The sequence below is a fragment of the Sycon ciliatum genome, chromosome 3 (assembly GCF_964019385.1).
Source record: "Sycon ciliatum chromosome 3, ocSycCili1.1, whole genome shotgun sequence".
Lineage (NCBI taxonomy): Eukaryota > Metazoa > Porifera > Calcarea > Leucosolenida > Sycettidae > Sycon > Sycon ciliatum.
In genome coordinates, this window is record NC_088645.1 from 14195475 (window position 1) to 14221674 (window position 26200).

At 47.8% G+C, this 26200-nt stretch overlaps 1 protein-coding gene across 3 annotated transcripts; it reads left to right on the forward strand.

Moving 5' to 3' along the window:
* Nucleotides 1-1549: 1549 nt before the first annotated feature.
* LOC135811504 (ankyrin repeat and KH domain-containing protein mask-like) lies at nt 1550-25672 on the forward strand. 3 transcript variants are annotated; one of them, XM_065324742.1, is made up of 17 exons: nt 1550-2885; nt 3967-4078; nt 4349-4508; nt 6844-7056; nt 8235-8414; nt 9456-9525; nt 9991-10499; nt 12795-12871; nt 13495-14774; nt 15382-15842; nt 18035-18196; nt 19923-20030; nt 20597-20636; nt 21410-21555; nt 22444-22509; nt 23817-24051; nt 25005-25672. In XM_065324742.1, exons 1-17 carry the CDS (start codon nt 2066-2068, stop codon nt 25082-25084), a joined length of 4719 nt encoding a protein of 1572 aa, XP_065180814.1. In that variant the 5' UTR covers nt 1550-2065; the 3' UTR covers nt 25085-25672. The 3 variants fall into 3 exon arrangements, with proteins under 3 accessions (XP_065180814.1, XP_065180815.1, XP_065180816.1); XM_065324743.1 differs by lacking the exon at nt 8235-8414; XM_065324744.1 differs by lacking the exons at nt 1550-2885; nt 3967-4078; nt 4349-4508 and adding an exon at nt 6455-6594.
* Nucleotides 25673-26200: the final 528 nt, after the last annotated feature.

A 26200-nucleotide genomic window follows, 5' to 3' on the forward strand; every position in this document is an offset into this window, starting at 1 on the left:
AAGTCGTGTGCATTGTGGAACAGGGTGACACGACGTGTAGACCCACTGGGCCCATGGGTACAGTGCTCACGACAAACAATGATGAAGATCTACATGGAGCTATATTGTGATATTCGTTGTGTTTCTTGAATATTTTTGAAGGGTTACAATTCATGAGTTTCATTTGCCCGTAAAACAGGGCACATTAAACAGGGCACATTAAACAGGGCACATTAAACAGGGCACATTAAACAGGGCACATTAAACAGGGCACATTAAACAGGGCACATTAAACAGGGCACAACGTAAAGTGAATATACATGTACATTGTATATACCCAGTGATGGCATGTGGTGCGTTCCGGTTGCAGGATAGAAAAATGAAAAGCCGTATCTGGCATTACACAGCCTCCTCAATGCCAATGGCAATGGTTGCATTTCTAGGGCCGCATTCGGCACCCCAACACTCTGTGGTATTCATGCATGTGGTGTTTCCTGTGCTATCATGGCATCCGGTACAATAGATACAATGACTATGTATGCAGTCAGGACTCAGCAGCAGAGTACCAATGTCAATGACAATCATGATCTCCTATCTGGCATGTACATGTCGCTACACATAGTATACCAGCATGCAGAATACCGTGATCCCCAGTCACATGTGCATGTACAGTGTATGTCAACAGTTACTAATGTTTCAAGACTGTGTTTGCCAATGCTGCAGGCAATGGTAGTGGATAACACATTGCTGTATCATTATGAGCTGGTCAAGTGTGAGAGCCGGGGTTGCAAATGCTGCACTACCCACACGTACAATCATTCGCTACCTCACAGCAAGGAGTGGTGGAATCCAAGCGGAAGGCTAGCATGATTCGTGCTGAATAGCATTGGTAGATGGCGTTGCCCTTGACTGACAGATCCACGGATTGTCATACAGTCCCATATTCAAGCGCTCAACGCTACATTGGCAAATGCTTGGCTTTACTTGGTGAGACCCTATCCTCGGCACGCTGATGGTCCATACCTGCATTTAGACCTGTCAACAGTAATAATCCGGGCACATCACTTCTTTCAGCAACAACAGCATAACATGGTACCGGTAGAGTCTACCAGCATTCACCCAACACGCACTCACATCAGTCTGCCATGCACGTCTAGTGCCAGTAGTGGTGTACAAGGAGTACAAGGAGTACTACTGCACGAGCACCTGGTCCTTCTTCCATTGTGTGCACGGCATTCAGTCTCCACCCAACAGGTCCCTCCCCGCTGACCTGTCAACTACACAGCTCTCCTCTCACTCTCATCGCCGATCCATAGTACAGTACAGTTGTCAGTTGTAGTAGCTGATCCACAGCATAACGCTAGCTCCAGCACATGTCAAATCAACTGCATAGCTCCAAATCACGTCTGACCCTCGGTATGGCATAATGCAGAGCTAGCTAGCTCCAACTCATGTCCGATCCACCACAGTTCACAGTCCGCATTCTGGAGTATGAGGTGTTCCTTCGGAAAGGCAACGGACACCTGATTGCACTGTCTGAAGCGAACGTGATGACAGAACAGTCCGAGAGTCGAGACGACAGCGACCGACATCTGGAATTTCACAGCCGAAATCAAAGCATGAAAAGTTGAAAACACCGGTGTGTGTATGGTTGACGAAAAGTATTTACTGTTTGCTTTGGTCAACCTTTACCGGAGTCCAGGCATTGTGATTCGTGGTGCCTATAGGTTCACCCGAGCTTTGGTAGCTGTTTTTGCTTTCACATCTTATAGGCTTGGCTTGCAAAGACCTCGAGTATGTAGAACGAATGCGGAATAGAACAGTGTTGTTTTTGTCGATGATGGATTGACGCCTCCTGTCTTTCATTGCAACACGCAGAGCGTTTCTCCTGCCTTCCTTTCCACCTGACCCTGGAAAACAATTACAGCATTTGCTTCATGCTTCGTGCTAATATTGGCGACGGCTGTGAGGTGTGCCGGTAGGAGGAGAAAGGACGATCGCGCTCCTGGCAGTGTGGCTGGCCACGGAGTAGCAGAACCGTGCACTCGGGTGTGGAGTCGCCGAGTCCGGCCCGCCTCCGTCCGCCATGGACAAAACCCTGTGCGCAGTGTGTAATCGTGCCAAGCTTCCGCAGCTCCAGGCATCTTTAGCCGGTCATGTCGACTGTTTGATGAAAACGTTGGACAAAGCTGGTTTGCTGGATAAGCGGGGCCGCTGGGAAGCTCTGGAAACGGATGATTTCGGAGCAACAGCTCTGCATCTGGCCGCCAGGCGCAACCAAATCGACTGTATCCGCTGCTTGGTGAAGCATGCACACGTTGTGGAGTCGGTACGTGCGCAGAATGGTGCATCGTCGCTGCACGACGCAGCAGCGACGGGCTCGCTAGAATGCCTGCGATACCTGGTCGGCAACTCGAAAAATAGCGTGCTGGACAGGGACAACAATGGCTCAACGCCGCTTCACTGGGCTGTACAGGCTGGGAAGATGGAGGCTGTGGTGTGGCTGGTGGAGGGTGCGGAGGCTCCACTCGATGCGCGCACCAACACTGGCGTTACACCAGTGCACTTTGCAGCAGCGAAAAACCACCTGAAAATCCTGCAGTTCCTGACTGGGTACGAAATGACCAAGACCGGCGAGCTGAAAACAGTGCACATGCAGGCGAATAATGGTGCAACACCACTGTACTTCGCAGCTCAGGAGGGCAACATCGAGTGTATACGCTATCTGGTCAAGGACGGCAAGTCGGACCCGAAAACGGCTGCGAGCGATGGCATGCGATGCGTACACGCCGCTGCGCAGGAGGGCCACTTGGCATGCCTGAAATGGCTTATCGTCAATGCAGGCCAATCGGCGAAGCAGAGGAGCTCGGACGGTGCGACGCCGGGACACTTCGCAGCAACACAAGGTACCGGCCGACTTTAGATCACCAGTACATTTGCACACACCCGTCGATTACGCACATAGTATAATAATTATACCTTCACCCTCAGGCCTGGCTACAAACACACATAAAGATCATACAAATACCTACTTGCACAATAATAGACGGTATCGATAGGCAGTTGATCATTATAACGTAGACCTGGTGTTCAATATCAGGGGCGTCGGACACGGTACGGTCACTACGGTATTCACCGTACCACTTTTTGTCCCAGGTACCCTGTAAATCAATAAAATACACTGATATGGGATCTAAATTTCCAAAAATGTTGCCGCAGCCACCACTCTCCCAAGATGTAAATTGTACTCCAGATGGCTGACTGTACCACACTAAAATACCTTCCGACGCCCCTGAATGTACAATTGGGACACTTCTGTCACTTAGATTCCAGGGCGTACCGGAAACACAATTCTGTGGTGAAACGAAAGCAAAGAATACAAGACAGTAGAAGTGCTACCATGTGTGGGTGTACGGTTTAAGTGCTACCATGTGTGGGTGTACGGTTTGGGCAGCGTACACCACAAACATGCTGAGCTGTAATCACGTGTACCTGTGCAGCGTAGTGATAATGTAGGACGTAATTATGGTATAATTATTATGATCTAGTCATAACGTTGAACATGTGGCATGTGGCTGAATGATTCACACAGCAAGAAGACACTCCTGCCTATATAAGTAGAGGTGACCGTACTGCCATGTCCATTTCAGGAAAGTTTGGAGACAGACATCTTGCTAATGCCCAGGTTGTCGAAAACTTCAGGGGCACAATTGAGATAGGTTCCCATTACTTTCCTCACCACCCTTTGCCAGCACTGGAGTAGAAAATAGGGAACATTAATTTTAAGAAGAAAGCTTTGCGTGGTCAGGGGCATCGGACACGCTACAGTCACTACTGTACTAACTGCACGATTCTTTGCCCAGTAAATCAAGAGAATGCACTGATTTGGGCTCCATATTTCCAAAATTTTCGGACCAGCCACCACAACCCTATAAATAGATTGGGTAAACTTTATTCTTTTCTCCTTTTTTTGCTGCATTTGTTCAGGGCACATTGCTCTGCTGCGATGGCTACTGGAATGTACGGACGCTACCGGCGAAGAACTGGATAACTACGGAGCTACACTGGCTCATGATGCGGCTGAGCAAGGACAGATAGGGTATGCTTATTCTCGGTGCAAGTTGTGAACTGGTACAGCCAAGCTATACCAACACCAGACTACTTGTATACCATGCCAGAGCGTTCAAACTAACATGTCATTCAACTACGCCTGTAGCAAACAACAAAGGTGTGACATGTACTTGGAAGCACTCCACACCCTAATATCGTGTCTGTGTGCATTTCTTTCCACCATTGCCAACTTGCCTTGCTGCTGCTGCTGCTGCTGCTGCTGCTGCTCATTCTCTTCTCTGCTGTTATCCCATCACAGGTCGCTGAAGTACTTGCATGAGCAGGGTATTAGTCTGAACAGACTGGATGATGAAGGCAGCACACCCTTGAGTCTGGCACAGGGTGGGGGCCATCGCGAATGTGTGGAGTTCTTGAAACGAGCCGTGCTGGAGAAGCGCGAGCCAAGAGCAAGAATATCGGTGAGTACAAGTCCTTGGCACAGCAATATAAATATCAAACGAGAGAGGAGTTGAGGTGCACGTGCATCTAATAGTCATTTTTACGGTGAATGTCTAAATGCTAACTTTTGCTCCGGTATTATCATTCTTGGAGCTGAATATACCTAAATGGGATTGTTCTCTTGTAGGGCATTCTCGTGATGTCAGTTCACCAAGTCCTGATAACTGGTATATTCGAGAGGTTGCGCACAACGAAAATCCGTAGCACTGTAACGAAAAAAAAAAATTTAATTGAAAAAGCTAACGACTATTCGTAAACCGTGAGGTTGCGGACAACTTGTGAACTTTTTTGTAGTAGGTCGACGCGGGTGCGAAGATTAAGGACAGGGAGTTGCAAAATATCGGTATTCTAGTACTCCATTCCTTTACTGTGTAGCAGGAAATTTTCGGACGGAATATGTTTTCGTACGATTTCGTACACCGCCTTTTTGTACTAAAATTAATTCCGTACTAAAATTTATTCATGTGACTTTATGTACACTGTACATGGGTACTGCTTGTGAACACGTGCATTTAGCATGCAGCACTGTACGAAAATAAAATCCGTACGAAAGGTCGAAATTCGGCTGTGTCCGAAAATATTTCCGTCCGAAAATTTCCTGCTATACAGTATCCACTATTCATGCATTGTCTACCTCCGCTGGGGAGCTCTTAATGAGCGAAACAGCTGTCTGGAGGATATGGAACATCTGCCCAAGAACGGACTTCCTTGCTATGGAGTGGTGTTGTGAATGTGGTCCAAGAGGGCAGTGTGGAAAAGTGGACGGTTCAGATTATTTTCAAATGGCCGAGTTTGTCGCTACTTCTGAGTTAGTACTCCATGTGATGAAAAATAGTTTCGTAGATCTGCTGCGTTTCGGTCTTGTTTGGACGAATCTTCGTAGCAACTTTCGTTACTCGAACTCGGACGGACAAGACCTAACGCACTTTCTTTGTACGCAACCTCTCTGTTTTTACGTCATGAATCCTCTGTGACCATGATGTTAAGCTAGTATCACACCTGCCTGAGTTCAGCTCATGCTTTGGATGCCCTATGTCAGCCTCACAGTGCAGATGTGTGCACTAACGGTATACATGTACCGTACTGTCGGGCTCCGAAGAACGGAGCGCCGGAGAACGACCAGGCTAGAATTTCACCAAGCACAGCACACCCATGCATACACGCTGACTCAACTGCGCATAGACTGTAATGCATGAACATATGAACGGTCTAGGCTAGGGGGCTGATCCCCCCCCCCAGTTCTTCGCCGGCCGATAGTACTGTGCTGCAGGCATGGAAAATGGTGTTTATCGAATACACTGTTCGGTTTTGATAGGAGTCTTGGTGTAGACAGGGACTGTGACTGGAGATTCCTGCAAACAGTGTGCACTGTGTTGATTTAGTACATGTAATAGAATTTGAACGAGATAATATTATAAAATGTCGCACTTGGGAACTATAATCATGCACTTTACATGCATGTACATGTGTGTGCTAGATTGCTGCACAATAAAATCCATCATAAAAGTGGAGTAAAGTTCGCACCTCCGCATTCCACTAGCTACACAGCTGTGCTTAGCAATGCAATCAGCTTAGAGACGTTTCGCTCGTGTCAGGTCACCACCAAACCTGGTCATACCAGGGTGATAGATGCAGCGCCGTGTTGTATAACACTTCACAATAATGTTTCTTCATTATACGTCATCACACGTACATGTACGACTCCAGCTCCACATCTTATTATTTTCACACAAACATCCACGCATGGGGAGAAAAGCTCTGAACTTCGGTCTGCTTCCCTTTCAACAGCTCTCTTACTTTCAACACCTAGGTTACACCTTAGGTGACACGCTAGACTTCACCATTCACTGTTCTAACTTCTACTGGTTTATCTTTTATCTTTTACATTTCTTGTTTACTTGCGCTCAGTCGCATTGTGTACTCTGATGATGAACCAGGCCAGAACATCAAATTTTGGTGTTAGAAGAGGAGTTTGTTCATTGCACAAAAAAGTATTGAATGTGTGTCCTTGGTGTACGAGTGTAACGTCCAAATATTGGTCAAAAGGTGGGTGCTCGTTTCAACACAGTGAGTTTTGCATTCAAGCAAACATTGTATGGCAGTATGATAATGATGCCTTATGCAAAGCTTTCACCCTTGATCCACTTGGTCAACCGCTGACCGTTATGTACGTGTGTGTGTGTGTGTGTGTGTGTGTGTGTGTGTATATGTGTGTACATATGTGTGTGGCTGTGTGTGTGTATGTGTTCATATGGGTGGATACGTCCTTGTTGCTGGCTGTACTATACACCACAGATCCTGGAACAAGTGGAACGTTCAGGTTACGGGATGGCGAGTGGTGGCATTGATACCACGGATGATGAGCTGGGTGCATCACAAGACACCATAGATGGGTTGACGACAAGCGATGAAGCGCTGCTTAATGATGATGGTGACGAAGAGGTGGACGGTGAGGCTGAGGAGAAACGACAAGCACGCCTCAACGAGATGCAGGAGCATGCTAAACAGGTTAGCTCCAACACCACAGCATATGTTGTGTTCTTTTAACTCAGCGGTGTTGAGCACTGTCAGCACACTGGGTACATCCTCCGGTGTTCTTTTAACTCACCCTGTTGTTCCTGCTACTTGGCTGTCCTCTTTCATTCCTGCTCTGCTTTTTCATCAACCTTAGCTCTATGAACATGGCATCCATCTCTGACTATATTTTTAGTGGGAAATCTCTGAATCTGCCCCCCCCCCCCCCCCCCCCTTTCCTCCTCCCCCACCACTGTGGGCACTCAATGGATTTGCATGAAGTAATATTGCCAGCAAGAATACTTGACAGCGGTTTGGTTCAGGTAGATATGATTTTACCTTCAATAAAGTACAACAATAAAAGGAAGCAAGGAAAACAGTGGGGCACAAGTTATGCATGAGAGTCCACCAACTAAACCAGATTTTGAACAGCCCGACGTGCACAATGTACATGTACCACCAGGCTGACTGACAGCACCTGTTATCGTACCAAGCCAGCATTCCACTGTGCCTAAGAATGTAGCTTGCGTTCGGATTGATGGCGCTTACCTTTCCCTCTTTGTACTTATTACTAAAATCCATGAACCTTCCAAGCTGGAAGGCCGTTGGCTAGCGCTAGCGGGCAGTGCTCAAGCTCACTTCCTTGCCGTGGAATGTCTCAGTACTCCTTGTCAGTCCGTGGTGCTACCTTGTGCACGTCTGACTGTTCAAAATCTGGTTTAGTTGGTGGACTCTAACGCATAACTTGTGCCCGACCATTTTACTTGTTTCCTTTTACAGTAATATTTTCCTTGGCTCACCATCCGAGCACTTACAACAATAAAGCTTGCTCGTTTAAAGTCTGCCTTGCTTCCTTGCCCACTTCATCCTGAAGATGGCCAGAGTGACCGAAACGTTGAGAAATAACCGTTCGACTGTGTTAAGTAGCAGTGCTTCTAAGTGTTGGCCAGTGTTGCCATAATTATTGCGAGTTGATTATAATGAAGATTCGTGAAACGTCGTTCCGGATTTAAAGTACAACTAGTGGAGAATATTCGTATGGTACTGCAGATACCAGCAGCAGCATCCTTTCCACAGACAAATTACTTGGCCCAGGATTATGACAACACCGCTAATCACACAATTTGCTTGTCCGCCTCTCTTCATTGCCTTTTGTTCGCCCCGACTTGTAGCGAAAAGTGGAGCGTGAGCGGGCAAAACACCAACAGGAATTCGAGGCTTTGGAGGAGAGGGAAAGAAAAGCCGAGGAGAAGCGCAAGGCCTATGAGGCCATGCTGGAAGAGGAGCAGAGCACGCTGCAAGCAGCCAGCAAGCCAGGAGCATTGGACTTACTCCGCCGCCAACAAGAACAGGTACTGTACACCACCTCATGTTTGCAGCCTTAGTGGTCCACAAACATTTGCCATCTCAAACTTGCTGGTTCTGAGAGATCGTGAAAATTTGGTAATGCGAGCATTGGGCAGCTTACAGTATGTCTACAGTACAGAGAGGTATTCAAAGGATGACCAGCTAAAGTGATGACCTCATCTCCCATCCCTATGTTGTCATGTGACCTATAGTTAAAGATGAGCTGCACTCCCAGCGATGCCATAATCATGATGTCTGGCATTGCGTGCAGTTCTTTTACAGTGACTGTGTGCTTTGGCATGGGAACATGTCTCTGGGTAATGGTTATGATGGTGGCAGTGGTGGTGTTGGAGACGTGCTCGCCTAACTAACAAATCCTGCTACCCATTGTACAAAGCAGGTATATGTGCTACAGTGCATTTCAAAATTATAGACGCGTAGGGTTTTTGAAATATTTCAAATTTGGCTGGAAGTTTTTGAGAATAGTTTTCGAAATATTGCTCAGCATTGCTCCACAATTACTGAAGTACTCTCATATAGTTTCTAAAGGATTGGATAACAGACGCCCAATTTGGAAAAATTTATGCACAAAGTGATCACAGATTTTATGTGGTATAGATGCTGGCATAACGGTTTTTGCCTAGGTACGCGTCTATAGTTTTGAAATGGACTGTAGGAGCTTGAAGGACAAGGTTGTGAATGCACAACACCTACTACCCATTCACCTCAGTGCATGTATACAGTCAAACCTCGCTTATCCGGTCCTCTTTTAGCCGGATCCCTCGCCGTCTGGAAGAAAATCGTTGGTTACCGATTTACAGCATATGCCATGCATACATTCATAATGTTTTTTCGTTTATCCGGTTCCCTCGCCTATCCGAATATGTTGTGGAAAACGGATGTGTGCGTTAAGCGAAGGATATGTACTTTTGGTCGGATCTCGCCCAGCACAACTGTACTTGTACTGGCGTTATGATGTTGAGTTGCCCGTTTGTCCATCTCTCCAACTCTCCATCCATTGTCTGTCTGTTCACCTACCTTTCTAGGTTGCATTGGAAAAGGAATTGGAAAGAGCGGCAGCAGGAGAACAGAAGCGCGAACTGGAGATTGAGGAAGGTGAGTACAACCCATCAATCTTTCTTCTGCACCTTGTCCTCACCCAATGACTGTGGTGTTGTGAGCCCATAAGTGGGGTCACTTCCAAGTCCATCCGGAGTTTGGAGATTGCAGAGCGTGTCGGTCATGGGGTGGCTCAATAGCCAATTGAGTCACGTTTGAATTTCTCTCCCTTGTTTTCGGGGAGACCCGCGTGACTAGCTTCTGGCAGTAAGCGAGCACTAGTACAAGTGTGTCCGTGTGCGAAACTTTTCGACCTAGGTTCAGCATGCACACAAAGGCCATGAATGACATGCACCAACCATCCTACACCTATGCGGCCATCCCCCCCCCCCCCCCCCTTGAAGGGGAATCAGCCAGCCCCCCCCCCCCCCCCCACCTCCTCGCTGACAATCTGAAAACGTGGAGAGATGAATGTCTTAGGGGTTTTATGCTGTTTGTCTTGTCCTGTGCTGCTTATAACAGGCTATGCTCTCAACATTATCAAGCAGGCTAACACACTGCAGGCCCAGATCGATGCCGAAGCGGAGAAGGAACGATCACGTATCGGCAAGTGGAAGAAGTCGCTGCCACGCGGTGGTTCGGCCGAGGACTTCGCAGCCAGCATGTTGGAAAACGGCCTGGATGAATTACCTGACGAGTTGCTGCAGGCAACAGCGCTGGAACAAGACGAGGCCGAAGAGGAGGAGGATCGAGATCTCACCTCGGCCGAGAAGAAACAACTGCGCAAGGCGAAAAAGGAGAAGAAGAAAGCGGAGAACAAGGACAAGAACAAGACGCTGAAAAAGATCGGGCAGCTCATGCGCCGGCAGTCGGAGCGCGGGGAGAGGGAACGCTCGGCAAGCGAGCCAGTCTCCTTGGATTCCTCGATTCCCGAGTCAGGTATTGGATCCATGCCGGGCTCAGAAACAGCTAGTCTAGCCGACGAAAGCATGATTTCACTGCAGAGGAAACGTGGAATGTCCGATGGCTCAGTAAGTGATTTGCAGAAGGAGAAACTTTCGTTGACTTCAGTCCACTAAGGCATTATTACAACTACTGCCGTGGACGTGGAAACACGGTCGAATGACCAGGCCTAGCACCCTCAGTGCGTACAGAACATTGCGTGTGTGTATCGTATGTGTACTCAAGGCTGCATGGTCTTCGCCCTCGGGCCGCTTGACCTCCGACCGGATTTCCCTGTCCACGACCGTATGTACATCCATCTTACATGACATCCAACTACTGTAGGTCAACAAATATTTGGCGCTTGTTTATTGTCGGCTATTTCGGCCTGGCCATGTTTGGCCGAAAATTTGTTGCGGCCGAAATTTAGTTTTGCAAGGTTCAGTGTAACAGTGTGGACAGGCGGCAGCAGTACAGGCCGAACATTTGATGCGGACGAAATGTGTTTTAGCCCTGGGAGGCTGAAATTTAAATGTGGCGAAAATTGTAGACTTACAGTACCAATGGTCACATGACCACACATAACGTTAGAAGTAAGAAATGATTTCTGCAGTACTCTGGCCAGGCTAGCCTTCAGCAACAGGCTAGTTGCTTGTGTGTAGTCAGCATAGTCCGGCCACCACACCAGCAAATGACCGCCATAGGTACTTCATAGTCCAAATGGGCAACTATTAGTATGCAGCTATGAGGTTGCCAGTGGAGCATCAGGCGCGTACGCAGGGGGGGTTTCCCGTTGCCCGGAAACCCCCCAAATGTTCCAAACGAGCAACGTTTTTGGGCATTTTGGTAGGGCGTACGATCGATCTAGATCTGGCAAGAATGCAAAACTTCAACAGATCGCAACTCAGTCAAATCTCGCTCAAATCCAACGATCCAAATATCCAGGTCGAATAGAAAACTCTCAGCTGTCGGTTGAAACAATTTTCGACGCGCTGCGAGCAATGTCTCTTGAGATAAACCATTCGTAAGTTGAGCCGTGATCTCGCAGTTTCAAAAGCGCTCAGTGCGACTAGAGTATCCAGAATTTGAGACTTTTCGTCGCATTGACTTGCTCAATTTTGCAGGGGCTTCGCTTGTGATATTTTCAAGAGAACACCGCCAAAAATTCGAAACTCTGGGATCAAGAAAAACGAAATCGCTGGAGCAGGACGCGGTTGGGCCTTTGGGGCATTTCTTCGCACCGTCGCTGCACTCTACCGCTATAAATAGCCAAAGCGCTGGATATGTACATGACTGTACTGTGTCCTGGCTATCATGGTCGACCTCATTCTCTCCCTGGTACCTTTCCACTTCCAGGAAGCCCAAGATAATGAAGATTGAGTGAGTAGAACTGAAGTTATGATCCAAAGAACACGAAAAAATGCATAATTTTGAAAATTTCCTAGGGCTCTTTAGAAAGGGTTAAAACGAGTCATTGTTTGCGATTCGGTTAGAAACCCCCCTAGAGGTGACCCTGCGTACGCGCCTGGGCATAGTCACCACACACACACACGTCCCCGTGACGCCAAGACTTCAGGTCGGCTAAGGGCAAAAAGCCTCACCATCACTATGCTCCCACTATGCAATTTGTTTCTTTGCCTGCGAGATGTGATCTTTGTTAAAAATAGATAAATTGATAAAAAAATTAATAAAAAAACACCACACATCTGTGAGCTCCACCCCTGCAGCGATGCAAGTTCTGATATAGAGTGGGTTCCACACCTGTGTCATATGACCTAATGGGTGTAGAACGTGATCATGTCATGTGGACGGTGAAACCAACATGGCCGACATCATGTGACCCATGAACGCAAGGGTTGAGTGAAGTTGGAGCCAACATGGCTAGTCCGTATTGTCATGTGACGGATCTGAAACCTCTCTCTATGCGAGGAGCAGGGGGGGGGGGGGAGAGAGAGAGAGAGAGAGAGAGAGAGAGAGAGAGAGAGAGAGAGAAAGAGAGAGATTTACATTAGAGAGGTTAAGATGCACGTTATTTCTGACGTGACGCGAAAGTCCAGCTCGCGTTATTTGGCTCGCACGTCGAAAAATCAACGCGAGTGACCTGCTGCTCACGTCGAAATTTGGAGTTTTACGCCAAATTTGACGTGAAATTGCGCGTCACGTCGGAAATAACATGAATCTTAACCTCTCTATTAGTTGTTAATATCAACTTGCCTTTAGCCCTCTGAGGTTTTGGAGCATTTAAATGCAGGAATATCTTATAAAATTGGAAACTGTTTTTTGTGCATGAGTGGTGGCACCCAGTAGAAGACAGAAGAGATCTAGTACGGTTGTGATCAGCTATGTTCTGCTCATCGGTCACGTATGTGTCTCCCCTTGTCCAGGTTGACATCAATGAGGTACAGACGAAGGCTCAGGCGAAGGGATTTGTACGCAAACGCAAGTCCATGTTCGAAACAAAGTAAGCATGCGTGTTCAATTTGGTCTTTTTCAAAAATGTAGTAATAACGCAGTGTTGCACATGATAACCGGTAAGCTTTGCCTAGCTCTCATACTAGCTGTAGTGGACATTGAAATCCATTGAGAAGCCTAGCGGCCACGGGGCGCTGGCCTTGCAGCCGTCAGCACTGCTTGTCCATTTTTACAGTGTGCACGTGAACTAGAGTGTGTATACGCGCTAAGGGCACCGGCCCCTGTCATTCCACCGGAGTTCAATGTCCACAATAGTAGGTATGTATTTCAACTAGCATTGTTGGAAGTGTCCGCACTCTGAACATACATCCAAATCTGCACATAATACGGTCTGCTCTGGGTAAGTTTTGCGGGCGACACCCTGGGCACAGACTACAGAGTGAATAAGTTAAAGGGGAAGTTGTGAATCAAACCGAATACGTGTGTGTCATGCGTAATGTGTGACAGTCTGGGGGCCTGAAGATATGATATAACAGGTCCTTATAGAAACAGCTGAAGATGTCCTTCGTGCTTCCTGTTTGCACATTTTTAGACCATCTGTGTGAGTTGTTTTCCTTATGGCATCCATATGAGTTCGTCTTGAATGTTTCTGTGCTTTCCTCTCTTTCGCAGGCAAGTGGATCGAGACCGCAAGGTGAAGAGCTTCAGCCGCTGGATGAAGAAGTCTGGTCGCAGCAGCCTGGCACCGACACCGGAAGCGCAGATACCCGAGGCACCGCCAGCACCACCGATGGAAGAGCTACTGCCCAGTGGGGCCATGTCACCGACGGACTCTGAAATCCTGTCCCCTCGCCGCAGGTCCTTGGCAACCCGCCTCGGTTTCAGCCTGTCGAACCTGGCCACCTCAATGAGCTCGCTTCTGAACATCGGATCCACATCCACATCTCCAAGGCCGTCCCGCTCCGTCTCGTTCTCCGATTTGAAAAGTGACGGCGGTTCGAGTAGCGAACTGACAGAGCGCCGTAGCAGCGACGATCACATGACTTCCGGTATAGCAAGCATGGCGTCTACACGGAGTCGTCACTCGTCAGAGGCCGATGACGATCAGGACCTACAGGAACTAGGCCTGCGATCACCATCAGGCACGATGCCGTCTTCTCTGCAGAGTCGCTTGGCCGAGGCACTCAAAGCCCTCGATTCGTCAGAGCAGGAGGAGATCAACCGCCTGTACGCCATGCGGACGCCCAAGAGCAGCGTGGATGAGGCGATGTTCATTGCCGAGGTGGAAGAGAAGGCTGCCAGCCGTAAGAGCAGCCGTGAAGAGAGTGCAGGACACAGTGCAGCGCTGAGTGAGTCACACCAAGCAAACCTGGATGAAGCATTGCGAATGGCTCTGGGTAGTGGTGGTGAGAGGAAGAAGTCAGCATCTCGCCGTCTCAGCCTGGAAGAAGCCCTGAACGTCAGCACTGCCGCAGAACAACGGGAACGCAAGGAGAGCTTCGGACATGAACCAGCGGAGAAAACAACAACACCATCGCAGTCGGAACGGGGCAAGCACCGGCCCCCGTCACTGGAGGATGCGCTCAAGGCGTCCGGCGAATCTGGCCTGATGGCAACCAGCAGTTCGTCCGCCAGAGGTGGTGCAGCAGCAGCCGCAATTGAGGATGAGCTCATGTCAGTGCCTGGTGCACCGCATCTAGCGGAACCAATGTCACCTGTCCGCGGTAGCTGGAGTGAGGAGAAATTCCCGGGTAACTCTCCGGGAGAGCTGCTAGCAGCTGTCGAGCTTGCTCTAGCACAGAATCCCAGTGCTCCATCAGCTGCACGGGAATGGCTGCAGAGTCCCAGGAACCGCCTGTCACCGCCCGACGACATCCACGACTCACTGATGCAGATGATACTGGCGCCCCGGAACATGTCAGCCTCGCAACTCATAGCCAAATTAGGAACGGGTCAGTTCTGTAGTCAGTCTGTTGTACTTTCCTAGATCTGAAAATAAGTAGACAGCCCACCAGCTAAGTAAAGTTGACAAAAGTCATGTTGTTATTTACCAATTTAGATGACATTTACATCATGTTGTTCCTGCTTGATTCCAGTTTGTATCCCTTGTTTAGAAGAGCTGCCTCCTAGTTTGTGCACACATACACACAATGCTTTATAGACCCAAGATGGTGGCGTGTATTTTTGTGGATGGCTTGTCTGGCATAACACAGTATGTGTATGTGTGTGTGTGCGCACACGCGTGTGTGTGCGTGTGTGTGGGTGTGTGTTTGTGTGTATGTGTGCAGGTGTGTGTGTGCGTGGGTGTGCGTGCATGTGTGCATGCATGCATGTGTGCGTGAGTGTGTGCAATAGCTGACCACTTGTTACCTTGGTTTTCTCTCTCTCTCTCTCACTCTCTCTTTCTCTCTCTCCCTCTCTCTCTCTCTCTCTCTCACTCTCTCTTTCTCTCTTTCTCTCTCTCTCTCTCCCTCTCTCTCTCTCTCTCTCTCTCTCTCTCTCTCTCTCTCTATCTATCTATCTATCTCTCTCTCTCTTCCTATGGACTACACACTACAGAGCAATCAATTGCAAGACCAGCCGGTGGGACCGCTCCGCCACCTCCACCTCCCAACCTACCGCCGCCAGTCTTTCAATTTCCACCTCCAGTACCCCCGGGCATGCCAGGTGATACCACCGGAGGTGACGACACTGCTGCTGCTGCTGGCGGTGGTGATCCTGGTATACCACCACCTCCACCGCCCATGATACCAAACCTTGCGGAGCTCACCAATCCTCAGAAAGAGCAAGTTTTCCTCGACCCGATCACCGAAGCTTCAGAGTTGGAGGAGGCGGAAGACGAAGAACTAATGGCAGAACTGTATGAGCTTGGCAGAGAGAGACTCAGGGAAGTCCGCCAAGAACTGCTTGCGATGATCGAGAAGGAGATGGCGGAAAGGGAACAGCAGCAGAGGAAGGATGCCGCCGAAAAGGAGCTCATCCAGCAGCAGATTATGGAGGAACAGCGACGCAAGTCTGAGGTAATCTGCTTCGCGCGTGTGCGTGTGTGTGTGTGTGTGTGTGTGTGTGTGTGTGTGTGTGTGTGTGTGTGTGTGTGCGTGTGTTGTGTGTGTCCCATATGGTGGAGTGGTATGTGCAGCGATTTCCAATCGATAGGTTGCGGGTTCGATTCCCGACGATTATGGTCACACACGTCTTTCTTCTCTTTCTCAGACTCTTCCTGACTTTTCTTTCATTCTCCTGGGTGGTTACCAACAGCCAGGGCATGCCGGAGTATGTGGTGTGATGTGTGTGCGGGATAAAAAATAAAAAGACCAAAAAGCAGGGGTTCACTGGCCAGAAAAAGCCACTTCATAGCTGTGTGGTGTAGACCAGGCTGAATAGTGGCAGCCAATTCTTCAGCCTTGCAAGCTGTTGAATGGTGCAACCCCAGCACAAGTTGCTATGGCTTCTGCTGTAGCATCGCTATCATCGCCTCCGGCGATGGGCGTCCAATGGTCCAATGGTGTTGTAGAACTGAGTAGGCAGGGGCGCCTGACACGCAACGGTCACTACGGTATTGACCGTACCATTCTATGCCCCAGTTACCGCGTGGATCAATAAAATGCACTGATTTGAGCTCAAACCTTTCGAAATTTTCAACAGAGTGACCCCCTCCCAACAAGTAAATTATGCCTGATATGGTTGACCGTACCACCCTGCATTACTACTAAGCTAGAGTGTAAATCCTGACACTTCATGACTAGCGCAACCCGGTGTGGGTTTGTGATATGTGGCCTGCGCAGGCAAACCGGGGATGCTGCGATCCAGAGTCCACCTGGATATGCATGCACAGGCAAGCCGGGGATGCTGCGATCCAGAGTCCACCTGGATATGCATGCACAGGCAAGCCGGGGGGATGATGTAGTCCAGTGTTCACCTGCAGGGGCAATGTCGGAAGGTATTTTACTGTGGTACGGTCAGCACTAAGTTACTCGTGAGGGACGGGTGGCTGAGCCGAAAATTTTGGAAATTTAGAGTCCAGATCAGTGTATTTTATTGCTTCACGGGGTACCTGAGCCAAAAAGTGGTACGGTCAATACCGTAGTGACCGTACCGTGTCCGACGCCCCTGACCTGGATGTCTCCCTTGACATCATCATTGTACTTGTCTGTACAGTACAGTCGCCCTTACATTACAGCAGTCTCAGGATGTCATACCTAACGGACAAGAAAAGCCAGAGGGCCAGAACAGCTAGAGCAATGGTTGCGTGGGAAGGCTTTTGAAAGATTCTGCAGATTGTCGTGAAGTATTTTACGTAATCTCTTCACTGTTCTTAATTGGGAACTCGTGTCCTGGCGCGAGGGAAACATAGATGCAGCGAATGGGATTTTCGCATTTTTCGGTCTTTGACCACTTTGCTGGTGGGCTGATCTACTCACCTCCCATCGCTTTAGGAGCTGCGTCTGCGCCTATGATCTTTGCAGTGTGGTGGTGTTCCTATGGATAGATATTCGTATAGTGATGGTGTTCCTATGGATAGATATTCGTATAGTGGTGGTGTTCCTATGGATAGATATTCGTATAGTGGTGGTGTTCCTATGGATAGATATTCGTATAGTGATGGTGTTCCTATGGATAGATATTCGTATAGTGGTGGTGTTCCTATGGATAGATATTCGTATAGTGGTGGTGTTCCTATGGATAGATATTCGTATAGTGGTGGTGTTCCTATGGATAGATATTCGTATAGTGGTGGTGTTCCTATGGATAGATATTCGTATAGTGATGGTGTTCCTATGGATAGATATTCGTATAGTGGTGGTGTTCCTATGGATAGATATTCGTATAGTGATGGTGTTCCTATGGATAGATATTCGTATAGTGGTGGTGTTCCTATGGATAGATATTCGTATAGTGGTGGTGTTCCTATGGATAGATATTCGTATAGTGGTGGTGTTCCTATGGATAGATATTCGTATAGTGGTGGTGTTCCTATGGATAGATATTCGTATAGTGGTGGTGTTCCTATGGATGCTGAACACTCAGTCTTACTGAGCCTCAAGCAAACTGTAATTTATAGTGAAGAAAAAAAAGACCGAGAAACTACAAGTTACGCTATAATGTCCACAAACACCACCAGTTACTAAACAATCTTGGCTCTCCAACCGTGTCCATTCTTCAGCGGCAAACCGTGAATGATTATTATCTTTTGCTCGTCTGTCTCTCACAGAATCATCGCCAGCAGCAACTAGCACTGCAGGGACGTAACAGTCGCGGTGAGATAGTGAAGAGTCCGATCGACGGTGTTGTGCGCAGGGCACAGGGAGGAGCACACCTGAGACGCATGGACACACCGAGACACTTACCAGCTAAACCTCAAGCTGTTGAAAAGGTAAGCAGGCTGGACTTAAACAAGTTTGCCAACTCTTGCCAGCTCTCTTGATTGTGCTTTTCTCACGTTGAATCCCAACAACAATGCACTTGTTCTCGTACAGAGCGGGTCAAGAACCGCCTTTCTGCTTACGTGGGACGCCACCACACCATGCATACTTGCCAACCCTACCTGAATTTCCGGGAAAATCCCGGAAAACTCGCTTTCGTCCCGGCATACAGTAAAAGTTATAACATCTACCGGATTTTCGAAAATGTCCGTCAGCACTTTTTTTGTTCATTTTCAATGTTTTGGACGCTCGCTCGCAGTGCTGAGCCCACAACGAAGGTCTAGCGAGCGAGAACTTTTGAGTCAGCGCATGACAAAGTACGTTTTTGTCGTACGTGCTGTACTACAGTCGTCGCCAACAAAATCCGGCCATTGCCATGGATACATGTACAGTGGCATGGTACCTGTGGCAATCGCATGCATGCATGCATTTACTATGTTGACAGTCAGTAGAGGGTCTACCAGCACAGCACTGAACTAAAACAGTCCACGCTGCACTCTGCCTGCTGCAGTCGAGTCGAGCACAGCACAGACTGTGCACTGCGGAGTATCGAGTGCATGCCTAGCACTAGCAGTGGCAGTGCATGCGGCCACGTACAGCTACCTGTACTGTAGCTAGCATAGCATTGGCCGGATTTTTTTGGCGACGATTGTATTTGCGAATGTTTTGTGGTCACGATGACGTCACTGTGATGTCATATACAATATTTTGCACAATTATGATTTAACCCTTCATGTACGGAAAAATGTATGCAGACTGAATTTGACCTCGACTCACCTCAAATTCCACCATTCTCCGAGTCATAACTTTGGTCCCCTTTTGCGGATTTTTACTATTTTGGGCTTCCTGGAAAGCTCGTCGCAAGAGGAACACACTGAGCCCACACTTGCCACCACGAAGGTCAAAACGCCGGCGCTGCAGCCCAGCATCTTAGTTGCAACGCCAGCGAACGCTGAGCGACAGAAGTAGTCTTCCGACAGAAGTAGTCTTGTATCAGCCATTTCCCTCTTCTTGCTTGTAACAACTTAAAAAATATTTCACAAACTGCCATGAGTCCGTTTGCCATTTTGAACGTGTTTCTACGTCACTGCATGCCCAGAATGCTTGGGGAAATCCCTCATTCAAATCTGCGCACGCGACTATTGAGCGACATTCGCCGTGATTCAACTTTCGAGCTTCGTAGCTCTGGAACGGCACATCGGCCTTGGCGATTGTTTCAATGGACAGCTGGGAGTTTTCTCTTCGACCTACATATTTTAGTTTTGGGAAATAACCCAGAAATGAGTGAGTTAGTAACTTACGATCGATTGAAATTTTGAAAAGTTTCGATCCCAGGGTATCGAAAGTTGTACAGTCCGTACACAAAGGGTTAATCAAGGAAAAATGGGCAAAATCAAGGAAAAACGTCATCAGGGTCAAGGAAACTGTTTGCCAGGGGTTGGCAAGTATGCCCATGATCAGGCATCAGATGCGGCTCCTAAACGGTGGGGGAGGATAGATCAGATCCACCAACCAGAGATCGCATTTGCCACATCCAAATCCCAACGCACTGATCATAATTCCGGGGGGGGGGGGGGGGGGAGAGTATTGGCTAACATTGAAAGCCAACTTGAAGATGTCATTCACCTGCTTCGAAGAGACCACCGTGAGTTTGGGTTTCTGTGCTTGCTATTGCAGCTAACAAAGGGCCCGTCTCGCGCACTGATTGATGCATTGTACCGCAAGGCCGTGTTGAGACGCTACATGGACGCTTGGCTGAACCACATTCGAGATCGTAACCTACTGGTAAGTTCAATCATACTATAATTATGACATCATGCTATAATTATGACATCTGTCCTCATGGATAAACACTCGTACCTCGCTTATCCGTGCTGTCCAGGACCAAGCACTGCCCTGTAACTTCTAAATATCCGTAACTATGAATCACGTACATTTTTATGGGGAAAGGCCATAGATATGGAATATGACGTCACTTTTGCACAAAAAGTGACAAAAGAGTAGTAATATTTCCACTGAAATTCGCCCCAAGGGTGCCCAGTAGATCGAAGTGCCCGTAACTTCGGGGTTCTGCATGACCGATGTATGAGTGTACTAACACGCTGTGCTGTGGGACAATCATTGAATGCACAGGTCAGTGTTCACTGGTCTAGAACTCAACAGTGGCTGGCACTAGCAAATGCACATCGCCTGGTTGGCTTCTATCAACCAGTCCTGTGCATTGTAGTAGTGTGTTCAGCTAACAACACATTACTTCACACGGCATTTAGTCAGGGCGACCACGTAGCAAAATAGTCATGTATGTAAAGCCGTTTATATATGCACTTGTTGTGTTCTGCTTCTTTATCTAGATCCTTCGACTGCATGCGTTTATGGAAAAGAAAGCTCGTCGTAAGTTTCTGTGAATATGCCACTTACCTACTTACCTACTCCAAGCTCACTGTCCACTTCTCTTGAGGGCACTGCGCACCAACCATATTTGCCGGAGTATAATGCACACACCCACCCCACCCCTTCAGCAACGCTCTGGCAATCCAAGGCATATCCGGAGTATAATGCGCAGCCTAGATTTGAGAGCATCACCGATCATGAAAGAATGTACTACAGTGCGCCCATTGTCAGAAGTCGTCAAAAAGGTATCAATGTGTACATTCGTATAATGCAACTGCAACCGATGGGGTCTCGTGCCCATCATGTAACTTATTAGCAGTGTAGCTGGCTGTAGACACTAGAAGTGGACAAATACGGCTTGCGCCGGGTCAGATGTGGCAAACGTCTCATCATTATTTGAAACCTACTTTCCCTTCTTCTTTTGTTAGCCAATATCTTCTTTGTATCTCGCCTGTCTCCTCTTTCTCTCACTCACTCACTCGTGCGCACACACACACACATACACACACACACTCTCTCTCTCTGTCTCTCACACACACACACACACACACACACACACACACACACACACACAAACACACGAGCGCGCGCGTGCACACACACACTCTCTCTTTCTCTGTCTCTTTGCTCTGCTTTCCCTCTGCCCTCTCCTTCCCCAATATCGTATTCCAGCTATAGCATTCACCTCTCTCCTTCTCAGCTTCTTATCATAATAAGACATGTTCACATTTCTACAACAGCTGTGTATTGTTCATGGTCTGTCTTGCATCCAGGGTTGATGCTGAACTGTTTCATGGCATGGATAGAGTATCGTAACACTGAGATGGGACAGCGGCGCAACGAGCACAAGGCTGTCAATCACTATCGCACACAAATGCTGCGCAAGGCGCTAGAAGGCTGGTGCACTATATGCGGAATTGTAAGTCCGATCGGAACACGGTCACATACAGGTATGGCCTGGTCAAATGTATGGTTCTCAACCGGTCGGCCATTCCCGGCCGTCGGTCCTCAGCAGGGCAGTGTTAATTATGTACACAGGGGCGTCGAACACGGTACGGTCACTACGGTGTTGACCGTACCACTTTTCGCCCCCAGGTACCCCGTGAATAAAAAAAATACACTGATCTGGGATCTAAATTTATAATTTTTTGGGCTCAGCCAACACTCGCCCACGAGTAAATTGTACTTCAGATGGCTGACCGTACCACACTAAAATACCTTACGACGCCTCTGTTACATGTACATGTATGCCCACGTATGCCATGGCAAGTCTGCTATGAGTTTCAGGTCTGCAGGTCTCAGCCTCCAGTGAGAGCGTGTAGTGCAAAGAGCTGTAACCCTGCCCCCATGGATGCCACGCATGCGACTCTATCGCCGAACTTTGGTGTTGGTCTTGTGAAAACTTCACGATGCCAATGAGTGCTTCGCGTGTCACGCTTTCATCGATTTGTTTATATTCCGCTTGATGACAAACGTGTATTTTTGTTATCACTAAAATTTAATGATACAGATGTCAGATCCTATGTGCACACGGGTACTGTGAGTCTACTTCAAAGTACAACATTTTTGGCGCGTTTAAATTTCGGCCTCCCAGGGCTAAAACACATTTCGGCCGCATTAAAATTTCACCCTGTACTGCTGCTGACTGTATACACTACTGTCACACTGAGCCTTCGTAAACAAATGTTGACGGCAAAAAAAATTAGGCCGAAAATGCCCGGGCGGGCCAAAAAACAGAAAATAAATATGAGCCGAATATTTGTTGACTTGCAGTACCGTACAATTGTGTTCACCTTTGACTGTACAGAGTGGTGTGTCACATGCAAGAGACTACCGGGAGAAGCTGAATCGGCAACTGCAGCGAAACAGAGATGTAAGTGAAATTAGTTATCAGTACATGCAGTGTGGCATTAGCTCTTCTCACAACTTCCACAAACAATCGCCCCCACGTTCTGACTGTCGGGGCAGACGGTGTTAGAGACGTTTTCTTTCAATGAGCTCTACATATTGAGGCCTGTGCAGTGTTACGATGACCAGTAGCAATGTCAACAACTTCTTTCCCTGGTATGGCTTTCGACAATGCCTGTTGCTGGTGGTGTGGCTTTCATGAGTTCATCATCATCAATGTAATGTAATGTTAAATGATTGATGAATCACTATTTAAAAGAAGTGTGCGATGATCTCTCTGATCTATTAATCCAACCACGGTACTGCTCAATGAAGTCTGCACTCATAGATTATTTTCTGACAGATGCTGACCAGCTGTAGTAATGGGAACATTTGCATAGCGTACACTGATGTTGGGTGAGATTGTTCGTTACAGTAGGCTGGTTTTCATGGAGCAGCCTGAGCGTATCGCATTAGACCATCTTTATTTATATCTATGTTTCGCGTCAGTTCAACTTCCAGAATCCTATGCGAGAGGTGGAAAAAAAATAAAAAGTTGCACAACAATAAAAAGGCTCATCAGACTTCAGAGGTGTATAGCACTGCACAGAGCACAATAGCTTGTACATGGTGTACTGTACATTCGAAGAAAAAACGACCATCGGGGCACAAAATGTGTTTATCAGCATGAGTAATATTCACTTTGGACGGAGGAGGCAACTGTTGGTGCCCATGCTTCGCTGGGTTATTGTGCTCAGCCTTCAGCAGCGGTGCAAAGAGCTCCGGAACGACGTATCCTCTAAGCTTGTGGCGATCGATGCGGTCTGGTGTAAGCTCATAGAATACTGCTCGCAGATGCCGAACAAACGATTTACCAACGCTGGCCTCGGGCCATTTCTGGATCTCAGCTTCGCCGTATGCAACCAGTCCAACCTGATGACTCGCACGATCGTACACTCACTGTGCAAGGTCGATTTTTTTATTTTTTCCGAAAAAAATCAAAACGTATGCGTGCGGACGACGCGAAACATAGATATAAAAAATGATGGCCTTACTCTCACTGTGTCCACAACTATTATCCACTGACAATGAGACTTTTCTAGGATATTTTGATGCTGGCTTCATTTTAGGTTTTTGTTTTCTAGACCACTATTCTTTGGAACCAAGTATTCCGATTATGTAGCAGTTGAATCTGTTTCCTTGACCACCTGCATGAAAAACCGGTTCTGTGAGCAGTCGGTAAACCCAGATCTCACTGGATTCTAACCTACTCTTTGTGCGTTTTCACTGCAGAGTCTACTGGCTTGGATTAACTCTCATCTTCCAGACAGCAACCAGGTCACCAACCTTACTTCTGACTTAGCGAGTGGATTGCGAGTCGCTCAGATGTTGCAGACCGTGTCTGGCAAGCAGGCACCACGCCTAGTTGCCAGGCCAAGACTACCCGTACAGAAATTGGACAACTGGAGAGCTATCCAGGGCTTCATGGAGCAACTAGGAATGGGAGAGCAGCGCCAGCAATTGCAAGGTAATAATAGTAATACAAGTAAAATGAGCACAGATTTGTCATCAACCAACACACCATATCTGCGCTCTCCAGCCTGTACGCGGCTGAATGCTGCTGCTCACCCCATCAAATGAGCAGCGCTGGATAAGTCTGACCTGGAACTTATGAATTCTGGTTAAGAGAATGTTTTTCAGGTACAGAGTGTAAGAGTCCTCCTGCCTGGGAGTCAGTTGTCTGATGATTGCCTATAAGGGCATGAAATGACTAACATTAGTTACAACGAAGATGCGTGGTGCTCAGTGTCTTGTGGGGAAGGGAGTGTATGTATTTTAATGTTCTTGTCCGCGCATACCACATGACTGCAGTGCTATAGACAACATATTGACTGCCTTGAATGAGTGTATCCTACTTGCCGATTTTTCACGCTTAGCGCAATAGTGTACTTGGCTCAAAATTTTAAATTCTGGATACTATTCTCGAAATCAGTCAAAGGTACTGTGAGGCCAGGGTACTGTCTGTTAGCATGCTATACTCTTGTATCGTGGGTTAGTAGAGCTAGTCATGTGATCAGAATGATGTCATTCAACTGCACTCGGTGCACAGCATTTCGATGACATCATGATGACGTCGACATTGTGATGTGAGGGACCATAGTGCTAAATAATGGGCGGATGGTGGCAGCATTCCTGGACCATTATGTCACTCACTTCTTCTTATGTTGCTCTACTGACGTTATGTGTCCTGTGCTGCTGCTGCTCCTGCTCCTGCTGTTTGCTGCTGCTGCTGTTTGCTGCTGCTGCTATTGCTACTGCTGCTCTTGTTGCTACTGCCACTGCTGCTGCTGCTGCTGCTGCTGGTGCTGGTGTTGCTACTGCTGCTGCTGCTACTGCATCTGCATTGTTATTGCTGCTGCTGGTGGTGGTGATGGCCGTGCTGCTGCTTCGGCCATCTGTGGAATAATGACCCTGCTTCAGGTTTGGTGGACGGTGATGAGTACTGGACACAGAACATTCTGCACACAACACAGAGATGGCTGGCGGAGGGTGGAAGATGAGCAGTGGACTGCATTGCCAACTAAGCTGCGCCAGTGCGTGGTCTTCCCGCTGTGTGCGTTCGTGTGATCAAGACCGCCACTTGCCTCCGTAGTTTGACGTGCATTGTGTATATGTGAGTATGCAGATGTTGAACTGTGCTGTGTACATGCAATGTACCATACTTGATACTATGAACAATACTGTACAAAGTCTAGTCAAGATACACACGCTAATAGTCATGTATGCCATTTGTTGAGTGTTCCTTCTCCTGTTGATGCACTGCTGTACATTGTACACAGAGTTACGCATGATTGCGAACTGGAGCAATCCGTTCGTTCGGTGCACTCTGACATTCTCTGGCAGTGTGTTTGACGTGTGATGTGCACATGCTGGCCAGATGCTGTGATGTCTGATCTTGTTTGAATTTGTATGCCAGTAGATGTAGCAGCATTGGCGCTACACTAGAAAGCTTGAGACATTCACCATAACTGGTGGAATAGTTGGTTTATGGATGACTATTTTGTGATAATAATTATTATCGTTCTGTTTTGCAGCGTAGCCCGCAATTGGGATTTTAAACTGTCCGAAAAAAAGATTATTAATTTTGATCTTCCTGTCAATCTGTGTCACTGTGTGCTTGGGATATCTTCAACCTGTGCCGCACTCATTTGCGGCAGGAAATGTGAAACAATCAGGACCTAACATGGATCTGTACTGTTGAGTACGTACCGCGTACCGGTGGAGTGTACCTAACAGTATTGTAAAACGGGTTAAGGTGTGCGACAAAAAATATTTTTTGCGAGGCACGGAATCGAAAACTCTGAACTTTGTGAACTCGTCAAATGCATGCGATTTTTGGGAGAGGCATCAAATCGCCACCTATGAACTTCGCAAACCAAATGAAATTCTAAAACCCAAGCATGTCTCGTCGCAAACATAACCTGCTTTACAGAATGCTACTTTCATGGCCATACGAGCAGTGTGCCTAGTCTGCAGTACTCAAGTTGCTTGCATCCCGTGTTACGACTCGGGCAGCGATGAGCAAAGCATGGCGAATGCATGTGCGATTGCGCGGTGCACAAGTGGTGTGCCAAGCATGGGGAGAAACGTGTAATGCTGTGGCCGTTTTATAGTAC

Bases quoted from the DNA above. Each gene is read 5' to 3' on its own strand.
- LOC135811504 (XM_065324742.1), top strand. From the start codon at position 2,066: ATGGACAAAACCCTGTGCGCAGTGTGTAATCGTGCCAAGCTTCCGCAG. The intron at 21,556-22,443 runs GTAAGTCCGATC...TTGACTGTACAG, and splicing joins GGTGCACTATATGCGGAATT to AGTGGTGTGTCACATGCAAG. The intron at 24,052-25,004 runs GTAATAATAGTA...ACCCTGCTTCAG, and splicing joins GCAGCGCCAGCAATTGCAAG to GTTTGGTGGACGGTGATGAG.